This window comes from Onthophagus taurus, chromosome 5, assembly GCF_036711975.1.
Source record: "Onthophagus taurus isolate NC chromosome 5, IU_Otau_3.0, whole genome shotgun sequence".
In the NCBI taxonomy this organism is placed as follows: Eukaryota; Metazoa; Arthropoda; class Insecta; order Coleoptera; family Scarabaeidae; genus Onthophagus; species Onthophagus taurus.
The window spans coordinates 11,988,947-12,011,154 of record NC_091970.1 but is presented as its reverse complement, the minus strand read 5'-3'; the positions used below and the strand labels follow the sequence as shown (position 1 = coordinate 12,011,154).

At 31.4% G+C, this 22,208-nt stretch overlaps 2 protein-coding genes across 5 annotated transcripts in view; one reads left to right on the top strand and one right to left on the bottom strand.

Annotated features, from left to right (window-relative positions):
• Window positions 1-22,208, top strand: part of LOC111413526 (nuclear movement protein nudC) — an 89,908-nt gene that overhangs the window by 17,360 nt on the left and 50,340 nt on the right. For 2 of the 4 annotated variants that reach the window (XM_071196215.1, XM_071196216.1), the window contains exon 3: window positions 7,663-7,912. The exons of the other annotated variants lie outside the window; for them this stretch is intronic. The gene's annotated coding sequence lies outside the window, so the exon portion shown is untranslated. Of the gene's footprint in view, window positions 1-7,662; window positions 7,913-22,208 lie in introns of those variants that run through there. 4 annotated transcript variants of the gene reach the window in all.
• On the bottom strand, window positions 14,816-15,544 carry LOC139429806 (uncharacterized protein PF3D7_1120000-like). Its single transcript, XM_071196013.1, has one exon. It carries the CDS (start codon window positions 15,542-15,544, stop codon window positions 14,816-14,818), a length of 729 nt encoding a protein of 242 aa, XP_071052114.1.

The following is a 22,208-nucleotide window of genomic DNA, read 5'->3' as shown; positions in this document are numbered from 1 at the left end:
ACAAGAAATATGAGACATCTAATCACCCCGGTAGAGGTCGTTCATGATCTGTGCTCCGACCACCTGGGTATTCTTGTTCACATCAACACAACATCAAAGTTATCTGAACCTGCTCCAACTATAACTAAAAATTAAACTTTGCAACATAGAGAGAGTCAACTCAGCAATGAAAGACTTCATAAGAGCAGATCCTGTAATTACACCAAAGTTTAATGAACAACTTAAGAAATCGGTAAACGAAGCGAGCCCATCTAGCATTTTTAAATATTTCACCTTTCCGTTACCACCATTCATCATCCGCCTAATCAAAGATAACCGAAACTTTAGAGCATGCGAGATTCCTGCACTGAAAAAAAAGTTTAACGAGCTCAACAAAAACTAGTACAGCAATTTAGAACAGATAAATATATGGAAGCCTGCGACAAAATCAATTCATGTAAGGGGAAAAATTATTAGCAGGAAGTTCGTAAACTGTTTAGATACCAAACGTTTTCTGAAACAAAAGGGCTCATTGGTCCCACTGATGGAACTGCACATTCGAACCCTGAGAAGATTGTTAACATCCATGCTGACTACCTGGAAGGAATATTTTCCTTTGCTGAAGATGCCTCATTTTGTTCCCAGAACAAGAGCACAATAGACAATTTGCTTTTATAAATCCCTCTGAAACACCTGAGGATGCTATTATGCTGGAGAACGAGTATTTCACTCTTCTAGGCCAAGGAAAGAACACGACTCCTGGTTATGATAACATCTCGAGGAAGGTGCTGAGAAGCTTGGACTTCTGCCTCATGACTCAACATTTTCCACGAGACTGGAGGACCTCTATCACAATCTGCGTCGCCAAGAAGGATTCCTCACTTTCCGACCCAGCAAACTACCGCCCCATCTCACCGCTGCCAGTGATAGGAAAGCTTTTCGAGACACATCTCAAGAACAAGCTCCTGGCTGTCGTCTCAAAGAACATCCCACCCTATCAATTTGGAGTCCAACCCGGCAAAACCCACATCCCAGCCACTTACGGTACTGGTTTCCAACTTTCAAGCGGTACGCTATCAAAAACGTAAATCCGTGGCTGTATTTCTGGACGTCCGAACGGCTTTTGACTCAGTCTGGCATAAAGGCCTACTATTCAAATTGAATAGGTTAAATGTTCCATATTACCCCCTAAACTTGATAAGGCAATTCCTTTCAGATCGCTCTTGTTTTGTGAAGCTGAAAAACTATTACTCCCGCAGTTTCACCATCCAACAATACCTCCCGCAGGGATCTCCCATCTCTCCTTCTCTGTACAATATCTTCAGTCACGACATTTACGACAACAATCTAGACGCCTTTGATGTGAAGTGACTGGTTTCGCATGACAGGGACGTTACCTCTTCGGTCCGAAAGCTACAGGTGCTTATCGATGAAACAAAGAGCTGGTACCGAAAATGGAGCATTGAAATCAACTTCTCAAAATCGCAATTCTTCATCCCTTTCCTCCCAGTCCACGCCTCTTCTCCTTCAATCACAGTCCAATCAACTCCCCTCTCAATCTTACCAACCTACTTCATATCCCTGTCATTCAGAGGTGGCGGAATTTCCACAAAAGGTGCCTCGCACATTTACAAATCCATATACAGACCAATTATAGAATATGGATCTATACTTTTAGACGACGCGCCTAGAACATGAAGACATCATTTAGAAATCGCAGAAAGATCGGCATTGAGATCCATAACAGGAATAAGGAATCCCCAAAACCCTCTTTTCAACCCTAGCAATGATCTCCTATATAACCTCACCAATATCCCTCCCATTAACTTCCCTCTACAATCTTTATCTCATAAAACTACCCTAAATTTCTCTACCAATCTTCTCCACCATATGCTCATTATCCCTAGAGTAAGCCACCCATCTGACCGCCCACCACTCCTTCAAAAACTGTTGATGAACAGAGGAGACTGCCGCTAACTAGAACTTGCATGGGCAGAAAGACTTCGGTCGATAACCCTATTTTTGGCAAAGTTTTAATTTATAACTTTTTTTTTTGTATTTATATACTCCTTTTTTTAATTTATTTGTACTTTTTGGCATCCCAAAATAAAATTTGTTTTCTCTCATTTAAAATCTTAGTGCCATAATTGTGAACATTCCAGGTAAGCCCGGAATCCAGATGAACACCCAAAAACCTAACTCCTCTATCCGCTACATAGGATTTAATAGTAGTTTGCGTTAGTGTAAAGGTCATTACTTCTGTTTTATCAGCATTCAGTGTTAGATGATTACTTGCAAACCAATGCCTTGCCGATTTTAACATCAAATCTTGCAAAATTGACCCCTGAGGAACACCACTTGTAATATTCCCAGGGTTAGACATCACCGAGTTAAATTTAACAAATTGACTTCTATTTGTGAGATAAGATGACAAAAGCTTACAAGCGTCCGGGGCGACATTGTAAGCGTACAGTTTATGTATTAAGATAGAATGAGACACGCAATCAAAAGCTTTGGTAAGATCCAAAAAACTAGCGTCAGTGTATTGCGAAGCCTCAAAACCATCGACCACATACTCGACAAAATTTTGTATAGCCAGTGCCGTAGAGAGTCCTTTTCTAAAGCCAAATTGTTGTTTGTTAAAAATATTATTAGTTTCAAAATAATTGATTTTACAATAGTGTTAGCGTTGTCGCAAAAGTTGCGTCGACCCTGTTCGCTCGCGGGTGTTGAGAAGAATGAATTCCTTCTCCTGGATGTGTGTATTCGACTCGAGGTCGAGCGAATCCGAGAAGAACCGAATCGGTTGGGCGGGGAAGCGACATTCGACGTGCATTCGACACTCTGCAGCCGACTGGTGTGAAGAACGCATCTTTATTTCTGTTGGTTAAATTAAAATTAATAAACTCATTCAAAAAGTTTAAGACTTCCATTAATTTTAAATTGCTTAAATCAGAAGTGGGATCGTCTACGTGCTTGTGTGCCATTGTCGTGTGTACGTGCTGTATTGGAACGGCAAATCTACAGAGAAAACAAAATGGAGGAGTTACTAGCGGGCATGCTCAAAACCCTGCAAACGGCGCGGATCGTGCCAGACCAAATCGACTTGCCGGCGTTCCGAGCCGACACGGATGACGCAACAGCTTGGATTGCACAAGTAGAAGCGATAAAAAAAGATTTCGCTTGGTCAGACCTGTAAATTATGGTAAGAGTTGGACGTTTTTTATTTGATGACGCGAAAACTTGGTATACGAATTGGTCACCCAGTGTGCGTGACTGGACTAGTTTTAAAAATGAATTTTAGAAGCACTCCCACCGAAAAAAATTCTGGGACGGTTATTTTGCGAAGCCGCCATCTGTAAAAGCTCAAGTTTCAATACGTACGTTTCGTATGTGCATAAGAAAATGGCGTTATTAAAGAATTTACGCGCCAGCTGGAACAATCGTGATTTAATTGAATTGATTATTTACGGGATCGAAGACGATAAAGTACAAGAAGCTGTCACCATGCGCGACTTAGTTTACTTCCAGACCTCATTGCATACTTGAGCACCGTACAAAAGCCGGTATGCAACAAAGAAAATCTTAATTCGCGCAAACGGTTTAACCAGCTAGAAAAAACGCCGTATAGAGGGGGCGTCAAATTCTCAAAATAAAAACTGTTTTAAATGCGGGAAAGCTGGACACATTCAACGTTACTGTCGATCGGGAAATTTACAAGCGACAAGAAACGCGACCTCTTCAAAATTGAATACCGAACAACCTCGTAACAATAACAGCTGTACTTCTTGCTTCCGGACGGGACATGATGAGCGAAATTGTTACACAAAAAGTAATATTGATCAGAGACGAGCTGTAAACTTTGCAAATTTAGGGAAGACAACTGTTCCGACCAAAATAAAAATAGATGATCAAGTTTACATGGGATTGGTAGATACCGGTGCTGACATCTCGTTGATGTCTGATAAATTTATGAAAAGATTTTTATCTAAACTCGAACGTCAAGATCTGGAGATCGCAGGAATTACTTCCGGAAAACTATTATCTAATTATAAATTCAAGGCAGATGTAGAAATTACTGGTCAAAGTACCGTATTAGATTTTATGATTGTCCCAGCGGAAAATTTAGATTATGACGTTATAGTTGGGTGTAACATTTTTTCGGATACTTGCCTTGCTGCCGTCACTGATTGTGATGGAACTCGAATAATACGAAAGCAACTCCCTGGTGTAATGCGTTTGTTTGGAAATGACAAAAATAGTATTGATGTACCGAATAAATATTTTGAGCAAGTAAGCGAATTACTTACGAATTATGAAGATATTATTACCAACGGTACTTCTACTACAATGGTAAATAACACCTTGATGGAAATAAAGTTGGTTGATGATTTTATAGTAACCCGACGTCCATATAGACTTGCTGAGAGTGAACGTATTGAAGTACGAAAAATAGTTGATGAACTATTAGATAAGGGAATAATTCGCGAAAGCACGTCACTATACGCTAGCCTTATACTATTGGTAAAGAAAAAGCGAGATGCATATCGCATGTGCGTAGATTATCGCGAATTAAATGCTCACACCGTAAACGACCGATTTCCCCTTCCTCGAATAGATGACCAGCTTGATCGACTGGGTCGTGGAAAATTCTTTACGTCGCTGGACATGGCCTCTGGTTTTCACCAGATCCCGATTCACCCTGACTCGATATATAAAACCGCTTTTGTGACTCCGGATGGTCAGTACGAATACATGCGAATGCCATTCGGATTGGCTAATGCCCCAGCGGTATTTCAAAGGTCAATTAACGCAGCTCTGGGAGATCTAAAGTACACTGTTGCCTTGGTATATATGGACGACATTTTAATTCCGTCAGAAACAGTAGAAGAGGGTTTATGTAATTTGGACAAGGTCTTACAAGCATTACAAGTAGCCGGTTTCTCACTTAATATAACCAAATGTAAGTTTTTACAGCACGAGATCGAATACCTAGGACGTGAGATTTCATCGGCGGGTATCAGGCCTAGTCGTGCCAAAGTAGAAGGTTTGACTAAAGTCCCTTCACCCACAAATGTGAAGCAGGTCAGACAATTTATGGGTTTAGCTAGCTACTTTAGAAAATTTATCCTAGGATTTTCCACCAAAACGTCTTGTATAAACCGACTTACAAAACTAAATGTCCCATTTGAATGGACTAGTGAGCACGAAGAGGCTAAAAACTACGTCATCAGATGTTTGACATCTGAACCCCTTTTAGTTGTATTTAATCCGGACTTGCCGACGGAACTACATACCGACGCTAGCACGATTGGCTACGGCGGAATTTTGATGCAGAAGTATGATGGTAAGAATAAAGTAGTGGCTTACTTTAGCAAGAGAACTACTGCCAATGAAGCTCGTTACCATTCATATGAACTTGAGACGTTAGCCATTGTGAATTCGCTGAAACATTTTCGCGTCTATTTACTTGGGATCCATTTTACCATCGTTACCGATTGTAATTCCGTTAAAGCTACAGTTAACAAACGAGATATTGTTCCACGAATTGCTCGATGGTGGACCTATTTGCAAGATTTCGATTACAACATCGTCTACAGAAAGGGTTCAACCTTGACTCATGTAGATTACCTGAGCCGAAATCCCGTTCGAGTTTTGCGAATACATGATTCCTGGCTGCATGCAGAACAACGAGGTAATGCAGAAGTTCAAAAGATGCTCACTCATCTACGTGAAGGAAGGCTTGATGCCAAACCCCAAAGATGGATTACTTTGTCATCAAAAAGTATTTCCAGATGGTCGAAAGATGATCCGATATTTTGTACCGCGATAAAGTCGATTGGGATTGATGAGATTGTTCCATGATGAACAGTGTCATGTTGGCACTGACAAAACAATTGATTCTATTTTGTTACATTTTTGGTTTCCGAGGTTAAGAGATTTTGTCAAATCGTATGTAAAACATTGTCTTGTATGTGCTGTCAAAAAGACTAGAACTGGTCCCTTGCAAGGAGCTATAGTTATTCCTGAGACACCAACTGTTCCACTGCACACTATACATGTTGATTGTTTGGGACCGTTGCCTGTATCAACTAGTGATTACAAACACATTCTTGTGATTGTAGATGGATATACGAAATATTGTAATCTAATCCCCTTAAAGAGTGTGACTGCTGAGGAAACGCGTGAAGCATTTCAAAGGTTTATCTCCTGTTTTGGTACTCCAACTGTAGTAGTCATGGATAGTGGTACGAATTTTCACAATCTCTCCATTTGTAAATTTTTGGATGACTGGAACATTAAGTATCATTTTATAACGCCAGACATTCATCGTGCCAACGGGCAAGTAGAACGCTACATGCGCACCATCATGAATTTATTACGTGTGGAAACACGGTTGAGGTCAGAATGGCCGACTGTTATTTGGAAAATACAACTGGTACTAAATACTACTACACAGAAATCTACGAACACTAGTCCCTTACAAGTTCTTATTGGTATTACCAGTACAACACCACTTATACGGGCAGCCTTGAATGATTTGTCACATGATTTGACGACTGTTCGAAACCTAGAAGTCGACAGGCAACGTGTAAGTGAGCGGCTCCGAGCAAAAAATTCTAATATCACTGAATTGAACAGAAAGCGAAAGGATTCTGTTCAGTACAAGGTTGGTGATTTTCTGCTATTGCATCGAGCCAGTAAAATGCATGCAAGCAAGACTAACTTTGAGTTCCTTGGGCCCTATGAAATTATGAACATTACGAAGCAGGAAAGGTATGAATTAAAAAGAGTTGGTGTTGGCAAGCATCGAATTGTGAAAACTGCTAAAGAGCAGTTGCGGATCTGGCCTCGTGATTGGACGACTGCCACTGATACGGCCGATCTTTTGGAATGTATTGAAATGGAATGTCAAGGTAACTTTAACGTTACTACTGTAAAGTATTAGTTGATTATTTTTTTTGTTAACAAATGACAAAATTTTGAATACTTAGTTGCAATGATATTAATTTTGTTGAATTGAGAATTGTTAGACGTATCTTGAAGGAGATTACATTAATGGCATCTCAGACAAATCTTTACAATTACATTGTTAGACGTTTTAAACGTTCCAAGATCGAAGGCGTATCTTGAAGGAGATTGCATTAATGGCATCTCAGACAAATCTTTACAATTACATTGTTAGATGTTTTAAAGGTTCCAAGATCGAAGGCGTATCTTGAAGGAATTTGCATTAATGGCATCTCAGACATCTTTTTATAATGACATTGTTAGATATTTTAAACGTTCCAAGATCGAAGGCGTATCTTGAAGAAGATTGCGTCAATGGCCGTCTCAGACATATTTTTTTTTATTTACATTCTTAGATGTTTGAAACGTTCCAAGATCGAGGGCGTATCTTGAAAGGAATTGCACCAGTGATTCCAGATATGTTTTGAAAGGTTATGAAATGTCTAAATATTTTGAGATCGAAGGCGTATCTCGATTGCAGTAATGACATCTTGAATCAGTAACAAATCGTGAGATTAAGTTTATGGATAATTTTAAAGAATTTGAAACTTGTAACGGTTTCTCAGTGTAGAGACGCTTTGTAGAATCTCAGTGTGTATATTATGATGATGATGTTTATTGTGTTCGCTGTTTATGAATTGATAAATGATGATACTTTGTGGTTTGATTTAGATGAAGGTAATTTCAAAGCGGTGTCGCAAAAGTTGCGTCGACCCTGTTCGCTCGCGGGTGTTGAGAAGAATGAATTCCTTCCCCTGGATGTATGTATTCGACTCGAGGTCAAGCGAATTCGAGAAGAACCGAATCGGTTGGGCGGGGAAGCGACATTCGACGTGCATTCGACACTCTGCAGCCGACTGGTGTGAAGAACGCATCTTTATTTCTGTTGGTTAAATTAAAATTAATAAACTCATTCAAAAAGTTTAAGACTTCAAAATTTCAAAAATTTTCGACAATACCGGCAGTATACTAATTGGTCTAAAGTTCGAAGGATCATCAATATCACCTTTTTTGAATAGCGACAAAACACTTGCCAACTTAAATTTATCAGGAAAACATCCTGTGTTTAAACACTGATTGAACAGAGTAGTTCAGACAGTTTTTGACCTTTTTTATCATGACCGCGTTTAAACCAAACGCATCAACCGATTTGCCAGGCTTAAGGGTAACTATATCCGACAACTATCCGGTATCCGGTTTTTTTTTTAAATCCAGCCGGATATTAAAAACCTATTACTTAGTACTCCACCATTCACAGGAATTAGTATCTCTTTGAGGTGTTGGACACTACAGATAATAATCAAGTTCAACTCCAATAGGATTTTTTCATTTAATACAACTTTATTTATATCAGGTTTGTCATTAGCAACCTCATTGCAACAATCCCAATACGATATATAAAATCTCTTGTTGCAGTTTCGTCTAGTTTTCTTCTCTTCGCTAGTAATTCATCATCACATTCATTACTAGTAGAACTGTCGCTGTTATCACTTTTGATTATTAATTAAATTATCCTCTTTTTAATGCAAAAAGTCGTTTTGAAAAATCACTTTTAGTTCTTCAGAAGTAAATTTTTGAAATAATCGACAATTTTTTCAAATTACGATTAAAATTCAAAAACGATTACGTTTTAAAAATTCGTATAAAATCCATTTCTTGGAATATGAGTATGAAAATTTCCCAAAGTGTTAATAAAAGTGTCCTCTTTCCAATGAACCAACCCGTTTTCGAAAATAACTTTTGGTTTTGGAAAAAACAATATTTGAAGTTTTGATAAGATTTTCGATGTTGCAATTTTCATCGATAACTTTCAAAATTCGCTATAAAATTCATTTTTTGAAGAATTCTTGTGGAAATATCACCAATTATTAATTAAAGTATCCTTTTTTTAATGAAAAAAGCCGTTTTGAAAAATCACTTTTAGTTCTTGAGAAGTAAATTTTTGAAATAATCGACAATTTTTTCAAATTTTGCAATTTTGTTCGATTACGTTTTAAAAATTCGTATAAAATCCATTTCTTGGAATATGAGTATGAAAATTTCCCAAAGTGTTAATAAAAGTGTCCTCTTTCCAATGAACCAACCCGTTTTCGAAAATAACTTTTAGTTTTTGAAAAAACAATATTTGAAGTTTTGATAACATTTTCGATGTTGCAATTTTCATCGATAACTTTCAAAATTCGCTATAAAATTAATTTGTTGAAGGATCCTTGTGGAAATATCACCAAGTATTAATTAAAGTATCCTCTTTTTAATGCAAAAAGCCGTTTTGAAAAATCACTGCTAGTTCATGAGAAACAAATTTTTGAAATAATCGACAATTTGTTGGAATTTTGCAATTTTGTTCGATTAAGTTTTAAAAATTCGTATAAAATCCATTTCTTGGAATATGAGTATGAAAATTTCCCAGTGTTAATAAAAGTGTCTTCTTTCCAATGAACCAACCCGTTTTGAAAAATAACTTTTAGTTTTTGAGAAACCAATAGTTGAAGTTTTGATCAAATTTTCGATGTTGCAATTTTCATTGATATCTTGCAACATTCGCTATAAAATTCATTTCTTGATGGATCCTTGTGGAAATATCACCTGTTATTAAATAAAGTATCCTCTTTTTAATGCAAAAAGCCGTTTTGAAAAATCACTGTTAGTTCTTGAGAAACAAATTTTTGAAATAATCGACAATTTGTTGGAATTTTGCAATTTTGTTCGATTAAGTTTTAAAAATTCGTATAAAATCCATTTCTTGGAATATGAGTATGAAAATTTCCCAGTGTTAATAAAAGTGTCTTCTTTCCAATGAACCAACCCGTTTTGAAAAATAACTTTTAGTTTTTGAGAAACCAATAGTTGAAGTTTTGATCAAATTTTCGATGTTGCAATTTTCATTGATATCTTGCAACATTCGCTATAAAATTCATTTCTTGATGGATCCTTGTGGAAATATCACCTGTTATTAAATAAAGTATCCTCTTTTTAATGCAAAAAGCCGTTTTGAAAAATCACTGTTAGTTCTTGAGAAACAAATTTTTGAAATAATCGACAATTTGTTGGAATTTTGCAATTTTGTTCGATTAAGTTTTAAAAATTCGTATAAAATCCATTTCTTGGAATATGAATATGAAAATTTCCCAAAGTGTTAATAAAAGTGTCCTCCTTCCAATGAACCAACCCGTTTTCGAAAATAACTTTTAGTTTTTGAGAAACCAATATTTGAAGTTTTGATAAAATTTTCGATGTTGCAATTTTCATCGATAACTTTCAAAATCGCTATAAAATTCATTTTTTGAAGGATTCTTGTGGAAATATCACCAATTATTAATTAAAGTATCCTCTTTTTAATGCAAAAAGTCGTTTTGAAAAATCACTTTCAGTTCTTGAGCAATAAATTTTTTAAATGATTGAAAATTTTTTCAATTTTCACCGATTACGTTTTAAAAATTCGTATAAAATCCATTTCTTGGAATATGAGTATGAAAATTTATCAAAGTGTTAATAAAAGTGTCTTCTTTCCAATGAACCAACCCGTTTTGAAAAATAACTTTTAGTTTTTGAGAAACCAATAGTTGAAGTTTTAATAAAATTTTTGATGTTGCAATTTTCATCGATAACTTACAAAATTCGCTATAAAATTAATTTCTTGAAGGATTCTTGTGGAAATATCACCAATTATTAATTAAAGTATCCTCTTTTTAATGCAAAAAGCCGTTTTAAAAAATCACTTTCAGTTCTTGAGAAATAAATTTTTGAAATGACCAACAATTTTTTCAATTTTTGTCGATTAAGTTTTAAAAATTCGTATAATATCCATTTCTTGGAACATGAGTATGAAAATTTCCCAAAGTGTTAATAAAAGTGTCCTGTTTCCAATAAAATAACCGGTTTTCGAAAATAACTTTTAGTTTTTGAAAAAACAATATTTGAAGTTTTGATAAAATTTTCGATGTTGCAATTTTCATCGATAACTTTGAAAATTCGCTATAAAATTCATTTTTTGAAAGATTCTTGTGAAAATATCACCAATTATTAATTAAAGTATCCTCTTTTTAATGCAAAAAGCCGTTTTGAAAAATCACTTTTAGTTCTTGAGAAGTAAATTTTTGAAATAATCCACAATTTGTTCGAATTTTGCAATTTTGTTCGATTAAGTTTTAAAAATTCGTATAAAATCCATTTCTTGGAATATGAGTATGAAAATTTACCAAAGTGTTAATAAAAGTGTCTTCTTTCCAATGAACCAACCCGTTTTGAAAAATAACTTTTAGTTTTTGAGAAAACAATATTTGAAGTTTTGATAAAATTTTCGATGTTGCAATTTTCATCGATAACTTTCAAAATTCGCTATAAAATTCATTTTTTGAAAGATTCTTGTGAAAATATCACCAATTATTAATTAAAGTATCCTCTTTTTAATGCAAAAAGCCGTTTTGAAAAATCACTTTTAGTTCTTCAGAAGTAAATTTTTGAAATAATCGACAATTTTTTCAAATTACGAGTAAAATTCAAAAACGATTACGTTTTAAAAATTCGTATAAAATCCATTTCTTGGAATATGAGTATGAAAATTTACCAAAGTGTTAATAAAAGTGTCTTCTTTCCAATGAACCAACCCGTTTTGAAAAATAACTTTTAGTTTTTGAGAAAACAATATTTGAAGTTTTGATAAAATTTTCGATGTTGCAATTTTCATCGATAACTTTCAAAATTCGCTATAAAATTCATTTTTTGAAAGATTCTTGTGAAAATATCACCAATTATTAATTAAAGTATCCTCTTTTTAATGCAAAAAGCCGTTTTGAAAAATCACTTTTAGTTCTTCAGAAGTAAATTTTTGAAATAATCGACAATTTTTTCAAATTACGAGTAAAATTCAAAAACGATTACGTTTTAAAAATTCGTATAAAATCCATTTCTTGGAATATGAGTATGAAAATTTACCAAAGTGTTAATAAAAGTGTCTTCTTTCCAATGAACCAACCCGTTTTGAAAAATAACTTTTAGTTTTTGAGAAAACAATATTTGAAGTTTTGATAAAATTTTCGATGTTGCAATTTTCATCGATAACTTTCAAAATTCGCTATAAAATTCATTTTTTGAAAGATTCTTGTGAAAATATCACCAATTATTAATTAAAGTATCCTCTTTTTAATGCAAAAAGCCGTTTTGAAAAATCACTTTTAGTTCTTCAGAAGTAAATTTTTGAAATAATCGACAATTTTTTCAAATTACGAGTAAAATTCAAAAACGATTACGTTTTAAAAATTCGTATAAAATCCATTTCTTGGAATATGAGTATGAAAATTTACCAAAGTGTTAATAAAAGTGTCTTCTTTCCAATGAACCAACCCGTTTTGAAAAATAACTTTTAGTTTTTGAGAAAACAATATTTGAAGTTTTGATAAAATTTTCGATGTTGCAATTTTCATCGATAACTTTCAAAATTCGCTATAAAATTCATTTTTTGAAAGATTCTTGTGAAAATATCACCAATTATTAATTAAAGTATCCTCTTTTTAATGCAAAAAGCCGTTTTGAAAAATCACTTTTAGTTCTTCAGAAGTAAATTTTTGAAATAATCGACAATTTTTTCAAATTACGAGTAAAATTCAAAAACGATTACGTTTTAAAAATTCGTATAAAATCCATTTCTTGGAATATGAGTATGAAAATTTACCAAAGTGTTAATAAAAGTGTCTTCTTTCCAATGAACCAACCCGTTTTGAAAAATAACTTTTAGTTTTTGAGAAAACAATATTTGAAGTTTTGATAAAATTTTCGATGTTGCAATTTTCATCGATAACTTTCAAAATTCGCTATAAAATTCATTTTTTGAAAGATTCTTGTGAAAATATCACCAATTATTAATTAAAGTATCCTCTTTTTAATGCAAAAAGCCGTTTTGAAAAATCACTTTTAGTTCTTCAGAAGTAAATTTTTGAAATAATCGACAATTTTTTCAAATTACGAGTAAAATTCAAAAACGATTACGTTTTAAAAATTCGTATAAAATCCATTTCTTGGAATATGAGTATGAAAATTTACCAAAGTGTTAATAAAAGTGTCTTCTTTCCAATGAACCAACCCGTTTTGAAAAATAACTTTTAGTTTTTGAGAAAACAATATTTGAAGTTTTGATAAAATTTTCGATGTTGCAATTTTCATCGATAACTTTCAAAATTCGCTATAAAATTCATTTTTTGAAAGATTCTTGTGAAAATATCACCAATTATTAATTAAAGTATCCTCTTTTTAATGCAAAAAGCCGTTTTGAAAAATCACTTTTAGTTCTTCAGAAGTAAATTTTTGAAATAATCGACAATTTTTTCAAATTACGAGTAAAATTCAAAAACGATTACGTTTTAAAAATTCGTATAAAATCCATTTCTTGGAATATGAGTATGAAAATTTACCAAAGTGTTAATAAAAGTGTCTTCTTTCCAATGAACCAACCCGTTTTGAAAAATAACTTTTAGTTTTTGAGAAAACAATATTTGAAGTTTTGATAAAATTTTCGATGTTGCAATTTTCATCGATAACTTTCAAAATTCGCTATAAAATTAATTTCTTGAAGGATCCTTGTGGAAATATCACCAATTATTAATTAAAGTATCCTCTTTTTAATGCAAAAAGCCGTTTTGAAAAATCACTGTTAGTTCTTGAGAAACAAATTTTTGAAATAATCGACAATTTGTTGGAATTTTGCAATTTTGTTCGATTAAGTTTTAAAAATTAGTATAAAATCTATTTCTTGGAATATGAGTATGAAAATTTCCCAAAGTGTTAATAAAAGTATCTTCTTTCCAATGAACCAACCCGTTTTGAAAAATAACTTTTAGTTTTTGAGAAACCAATAGTTGAAGTTTTGATAAAATTTTCGATGTTCCAATTTTCATCGATAACTTGCAAAATTCGCTATAAAATTAATTTCTTGAAGGATCCTTGTGGAAATATCACCAATTATTAATTAAAGTATCCTCTTTTTAATGCAAAAAGCCGTTTTAAAAAATCACTTTCAGTTCTTGAGAAATAAATTTTTGAAATGACCACCAATTTTTTCAATTTTCATCGATTAAGTTTTAAAAATTCGTATAATATCCATTTCTTGGAACATGAGTATGAAAATTTACCAAAGTGTTAATAAAAGTGTCCTGTTTCCAATAAAATAACCGGTTTTCGAAAATAACTTTTAGTTTTTGAGAAAACAATATTTGAAGTTTTGATAAAATTTTTGATGTTGCAATTTTCATCTATAACTTACAAAATTCGCTATAAAATTCATTTCTTGATGGATCCTTGTGGAAATATCACCAATTATTAATTAAAGTATCCTCTTTTTAATGCAAACAGCCGTTTTGAAACATCACTTTTAGTTCTTGAGACGTAAATTTTTGAAATAATTGACAATTTGTTCGAATTTTGCAATTTTGTTCGATTAAGTTTTAAAAATTCGTATAAAATCCATTTCTTGGAATATGAGTATGAAAATTTCCCAAAGTGTTAATAAAAGTGTCTTCTTTCCAATAAACCAATCCGTTTTGAAAAATAACTTTTAGTTTTTGAGAAATCACAGCGTGTCAGTGTGACAAATTCAAGAAACTATCGCACGATGAAAGATACAATTTAGTTAAGCAGAAAAACTTATGTTTCAATTATTTGCGTTCAGGACACACTGGTAGTAATTGCAAAGAAAAACATTTTCATTTTGATTCTGTGTATTATGTTATTTTATGTTTACAGTGTAAACAATTTATACAAACCCTAAATTATATTTTAAATGAAAATTAATATTTAAAAACTTAACTTTTTATTGACAACTTAACTTAAAAAATTAATTTTTTTCTTTTAAACTTTTATTTTCTTCCTGCAACTTTTGAATAACCTGCACCATAATCTGCTCTTTCTCTTGAAATTCATCTCCCATCCGCTTAATTTCCCCGGCAAACTCACGTTGAATATTCTTCATATTCTCCAATTGCTTTTTAAGCTCGTCAATTTTTTCTTTTTGCTCCTCAGAATTTTTTTCGTATTGTTCCCGCATCATTTCCATTTTCTTTTGACTTTCCCGGATCGTTTCTTTGTAAGTCCCGTACAAATCGACGTAATCATCTTCGATTTTTTCAATTTTATCCTTATTAATGCGATTCGGATTATTTTTCACATCCAAAACCAAATTGTTATGCCTCAAATTGATCACTTCGCTTTCTAAGCTTTCACACTTTTCAAATAAATTCGATTTTTCTTCGTATAAAGAATCGTAATCTTGTTTTAAACCACTGTTTTCGATTTTTAATTTTGCCAATTTGTCCCACACCTTTTTAAATTCACCATCGAATTGATTTAAATTCGAAACTATATCTTTATAAACCAATTCAGTATCAAGTAAATTAGTTTTTGATGTTTTAATATCACTTTTTACATCACTTTGATCGTTTAAACTCTTCTGTTTCCTTAAAATATCTTCAGTGCGCAATAAGATGTTATCAAAATAATATTTTAAGTCTTCTAATTCTTTGTTTTTCGCACTTTTACTTGATTTAATTGGTGCACAAAACGGCATTTTTATGTAATTTTAACGCACTCAAACGATGAATTTAATGTTATCGAATGGTTTTGTATCGGATATCTTATCGAAAATGATTTAAGATAGTAATTTTCGAAGTACTAAGATTACAACAATTTGTTATAACAAAACCTGGTTGTTACGATTTTTTAACTCTTTATCTTCAGTTATTACTTAAACATTGAAATTTAAAAAATGATTATCTCAAGAACGAATTGAGATATCGCTATGAAATAATAAACATTTTAAAGCAAATTTAATCAATATTAAATGTGCTATAAATAATTTCTTATTTCCCATAAACCTGGTTGTTACGATTTTTTAAACTCAACTCTGCATCTTTATTTATTACTAAAAAATTGACATTTAAAAAATGATTATCTCAAGAACGAATTGAGATATCGCTATGAAATAATAAACATTTTAAAGCAAGTTTAATCAAGATTAAGTGTACCATAAGTAATTTCTTATTTCCCATAAACCTGGTTGTTATGATTTTTTAAACTCAACTCTGCATCCTTATTTAATACTTAAAAATTGACATTTAAAAAATGATTATCTCAAGAACGGATTGAGATATCGCTATGAAATAATAAACATTTTAAAGCAAATTTAATCAAGATTAAATGTGTCATAAATAATTTCTTATTTCCCATAGACCTGGTTGTTACGATTTTTTAAACTCAACTCTGCATCTTTATTTATTACTTAAAAATTGAAATTTAAAAAATGATTATCTCAAGAACGGATTGAGATATCGCTATGAAATAATAAACATTTTAAAGCAAGTTTAATCAAGATTAAGTGTACCATAAGTAATTTCTTATTTCCCATAAACCTGGTTGTTATGATTTTTTAAACTCAACTCTGCATCCTTATTTATTACTTAAAAATTGACATTTAAAAAATGATTATCTCAAGAACGAATTGAGATATCGCTATGAAATAATAAACATTTTAAAGCAAGTTTAATCAAGATTAAGTGTACCATAAGTAATTTCTTATTTCCCATAAACCTGGTTGTTATGATTTTTTAAACTCAACTCTGCATCCTTATTTATTACTTAAAAATTGACATTTAAAAAATGATTATCTCAAGAACGGATTGAGATATCGCTATGAAATAATAAACATTTTAAAGCAAATTTAATCAAGATTAAATGTGTCATAAATAATTTCTTATTTCCCATAGACCTGGTTGTTACGATTTTTTAAACTCAACTCTGCATCTTTATTTATTACTTAAAAATTGAAATTTAAAAAATGATTATCTCAAGAACGGATTGAGATATCGCTATGAAATAATAAACATTTTAAAGCAAGTTTAATCAAGATTAAGTGTACCATAAGTAATTTCTTATTTCCCATAAACCTGGTTGTTATGATTTTTTAAACTCAACTCTGCATCCTTATTTATTACTTAAAAATTGACATTTAAAAAATGATTATCTCAAGAACGAATTGAGATATCGCTATGAAATAATAAACATTTTAAAGCAAGTTTAATCAAGATTAAGTGTATCATAAGTAATTTCTTATTTCCCATAAACCTGGTTGTTATGATTTTTTAAACTCAACTCTGCATCCTTATTTATTACTTAAAAATTGACATTTAAAAAATGATTATCTCAAGAACGGATTGAGATATCGCTATGAAATAATAAACATTTTAAAGCAAATTTAATCAAGGTTAAATGTGTCATAAATAATTTCTTATTTCCCATAGACCTGGTTGTTACGATTTTTTAAACTCAACTCTGCATCTTTATTTATTACTTAAAAATTGAAATTTAAAAAATGATTATCTCAAGAACGGATTGAGATATCGCTATGAAATAATAAACATTTTAAAGCAAATTTAATCAAGATTAAATGTGTCATAAATAATTTCTTATTTCCCATAGACCTGGTTGTTACGATTTTTTAAACTCAACTCTGCATCTTTATTTATTACTTAAAAATTGAAATTTAAAAAATGATTATCTCAAGAACGGATTGAGATATCGCTATGAAATAATAAACATTTTAAAGCAAGTTTAATCAAGATTAAGTGTACCATAAGTAATTTCTTATTTCCCATAAACCTGGTTGTTATGATTTTTTAAACTCAACTCTGCATCCTTATTTATTACTTAAAAATTGACATTTAAAAAATGATTATCTCAAGAACGAATTGAGATATCGCTATGAAATAATAAACATTTTAAAGCAAGTTTAATCAAGATTAAGTGTATCATAAGTAATTTCTTATTTCCCATAAACCTGGTTGTTATGATTTTTTAAACTCAACTCTGCATCCTTATTTATTACTTAAAAATTGAAATTAAAAAAATGATTATCTCAAGAACGGATTGAGATATCGCTATGAAATAATAAACATTTTAAAGCAAATTTAATCAATATTAAATGTGCTATAAATAATTTCTTATTTCCCATAAACCTGGTTGTTACGATTTTTTAAACTCAACTTTACATCTTCATTTATTACTTAAAAATTGAAATTTAAAAAATGATTACCTCAAGAACTAATTGAGATATCGCTACGAAATAATAAACATTTTAAAGCAAATTTAATCAAGATTAAATGTGCCATAAATAATTTCTTATTTCCAATAAACCTGGTTGTTACGATTATTTAAACTCAACTCTGCATCTTTATTTATTACTTAAAAATTGACATTAAAAAAATGATTATCTCAAGAACGAATTGAGATATCGCTATGAAATAATAAACATTTTAAAGCAAATTTAATCAAGATTAAGTGTGCCATAAATAATTTCTTATTTCCCATAAACCTGGTTGTTACGATTTTTTAAACTCAACTCTACATCTTTATTTATTACTTAATAATTGAAATTTAAAAAATGATTATCTCAAGAACTAATTGAGATATCGCTATGAAATAATAAACATTTTAAAGCAAATTTAATCAAGATTAAATGTGCCATAAATAATTTCTTATTTCCAATAAACCTGGTTGTTACGATTATTTAAACTCAACTCTGCATCTTTATTTATTACTTAAAAATTGACATTAAAAAAATGATTATCTCAAGAACGAATTGAGATATCGCTATGAAATAATAAACATTTTAAAGCAAATTTAATCAATATTAAATGTGCTATAACTAATTTCTTATTTCCTATAAACCTGGTTGTTACGATTTTTTAAACTCAACTCTGCATCTTTATTTATTACTTAAAAATTGAAATTTAAGGAATGATTATCTCAAGAACGAATTGAGATATCGCTGTGAAATAATAAGCATTTTAAAGCATATTTAATCAAGATTAAGTGTACCATAAATAATTTCTTATTTCCCATAAACCTGGTTGTTACGATTTTTTAAACTCAACTCTGCATCTTTATTTATTACTTAATAATTGACATTTAAAAAATGATTGTCTCAAGAACGGATTGAGATATCGCTGTGAAATAATAAACATTTTAAAGCAAATTTAATCAAGATTAGGTGTACCATAAATAATTTCTTATTTCCCATAAATCTAGTTGTTACGATTTTTTAAATGCAACTCTACACCTTTACTTATAACTTAAAAATCGAATTTTAGAAAATCGTATCTCAAGAAAGAATTGAGATATTAGTGAAACGATGAACTTGACGTTATCGAACGGTATTCTATCGGATATCTCATCGAAAATGATTTAAGATGGTAATTTGAGTAATTTTTTAACCCGTAATTTACACCTTATTATTTATTTCGAAATATTTCCGAAACCTTTTCCGTTTCATTTCAATTTTAACCTTTACGGTGAATAAACTAGCTTTGATTATACACACCAAAAAATTATAACGATAATTGATGTAATCAACTCGAACGGTTACCACATCTTCACACGCCACACTAAATATTTAAAATCCCTACTTTATTGTGCAATATGTGAAAGAATTAAAGAAAAAGAAGATTACATATGCAGTTATGTGTTCTATTGTTGATCTAACTGCATTTAAATAACTCGGTGTCAGTGGCTTTTTAAAATTAATCCCGTTTTTTTAACCGTTTTCATGTAAAAATATAAATTTTTCAATCGCTCTTCGCTAGCTTAAATAGGACACGAAGACACAATTTATTCGTTTCTCCTTTTTAATCTTTTATACGTTTTCGCTTTGCCCGCGTGTTTTTCCCTTTTATTAAAGGAAAGAAACGAAACGGATGGAAACCGCAGGATTCGTTTCGTTCCTATTTCTCGCAATCGAAATTAACGTTTTTTCTTTACAGCGCTACGAATAACATAAATTTTAATTACTGTTTTCGTATTATTTCAATTCGAAGATGTCATAAAATTATTAACAATCGGATGACATAATTAAAAAATAATGAAGAAATCAATAAAATTGACTAAGATGGTGTAAAAGAACTAAATTTATCGAATTCCAGAGGTTTTAGGTAGAAATGGGTACAACTCGAGATAGTTTTTGTTAAAAAGCGGACGTTAAATCCGACAAACGCCTAATTTATACCTGGAATTCCTTTGAGTAGGTCTTCTGGTACGGTTTTCGTTGCGATTTCGTAACGTTTCCGTGTGTACAGTTGAAATTTATACGGTTTTTATTAATAAGGGAGAGGTTACAACTGCTTCAATCCTTGTAAAATGGACTCGAAGGTTCGTTTCATTTTAATAAATTATAACTTAAAAAGAAATGTAAGAACAACGTTAGAAATTAATAGATTAAAATTTTTGTAATTTCAATAATAAAATAAGAAGAAATTTTAATAATCGCATCTCAAGAACGAATTGAGATATCGTGATGAAATAATAAACATTTTAAAGCAAATTTAATCCCAAATTAAGTCCCAAAGTAAGGTATACATTTCTCTAAAATTTATGGATTAGGGAAAGTTTGGAGAATTAACGAGTTTCTATCTATTTAATATAATATAATGTAATCTTAATTTAATTAATGAAACAAACTATACCAGAAACTCATACTACATGACGCTGGACGAAGCGGAACCAGAAAGACGCTGTAAAAGCAAACGGTTCATAACTAAAGTTATGTTTATAGCTGCAGTGGCCAGACCACGCTATGACAATGCTAAAAACGGTATGTCAACGGCAAAATAGGACTCTGGCCAATTGTTTATAAAGAACCTACAAAAAGAAACAACAAGAACCGGGTAAGAGGAACAATGGTTACCAAAAACATCGAGTCTAAAACGCAGCAGAATGCAAAAAGATGATTATCGATAACGTTGTACCAGCCATTAGGTCCAAGTTGATTGGTTCCAAATTGATGATAATGGATCAAGATAACATAATCCATAGTCAGTGCCACCATAGATATCACCATTTCTTAGGTTCAAGCCAGAATTCTCAAAATATCAATTGACAATCAGTCAATTGACAATTATGACAATTGACAATCATCTGCGTTAAATTCTGCTATAAGTAGAAAATTAAAGGTGATAGCGAAAACCGTTTCCCATAAAAATTAATGATAATGAGTCAAAATAACATAATCCATAGTCAGTGCCCCCATAGATATCACCATTTCTTAAGTTCATGCCAGGAATTCCCAAAATTGACAATCATCTGCGTTAAATTCTGTTATAAGTAAAAAATTAAAGGTGATAGAGAAAAACGTTTCCCACAAAAATTAATGATAATGAGTCAAAATAACATAATCCATAGTCAGTGCCCTCATAGATATCACCATTTCTTAAGTTCATGCCAGGAATTCCCAAAATTGACAATCATCTGCGTTAAATTCTGTTATAAGTAAAAAATTAAAGGTGATAGAGAAAAACGTTTCCCACAAAAATTAATGATAATGAGTCAAAATAACATAATCCATAGTCAGTGCCACCATAGATATCACCATTTCTTAAGTTCATGCCAGGAATTCTCAAAATATCAAAATTGACAATCATCTGCGTTAAATTCTGTTATAAGTAGAAAATTAAAGGTGATAGAGAAAAACGTTTCCTATAAAAATTAATGATAATGAGTCAAAATAACATAATCCATAGTCAGTGCCACCATAGATATCACCATTTCTTAAGTTCATGCCAGGAATTCTCAAAATATCAAAATTGATAATCATCTGCGTTAAATTCTGTTATAAGTAGAAAATTAAAGGTGATAGAGAAAAACGTTTCCCACAAAAATTAATGATAATGAGTCAAAATAACATAATCCATAGTCAGTGCCACCATAGATATCACCATTTCTTAAGTTCATGCCAGGAATTCTCAAAATATCAAAATTGACAATCATCTGCGTTAAATTCTGTTATAAGTAGAAAATTAAAGGTGATAGCGAAAACCGTTTCCCATAAAAATTAATGATAATGAGTCAAAATAACATAATCCATAGTCAGTGCCACCATAGATATCACCATTTCTTAGGTTCAAGCCAGGAATTCTCAAAATATCAAAATTGACAATCATCTGCGTTAAATTCTGTTATAAGTAGAAAATTAAAGGTGATAGAGAAAAACGTTTCCCACAAAAATTAATGATAATGAGTCAAAATAACATAATCCATAGTCAGTGCCACCATAGATATCACCATTTCTTAAGTTCATGCCAGGAATTCTCAAAATATCAAAATTGATAATCATCTGCGTTAAATTCTGTTATAAGTAGAAAATTAAAGGTGATAGAGAAAAACGTTTCCCACAAAAATTAATGATA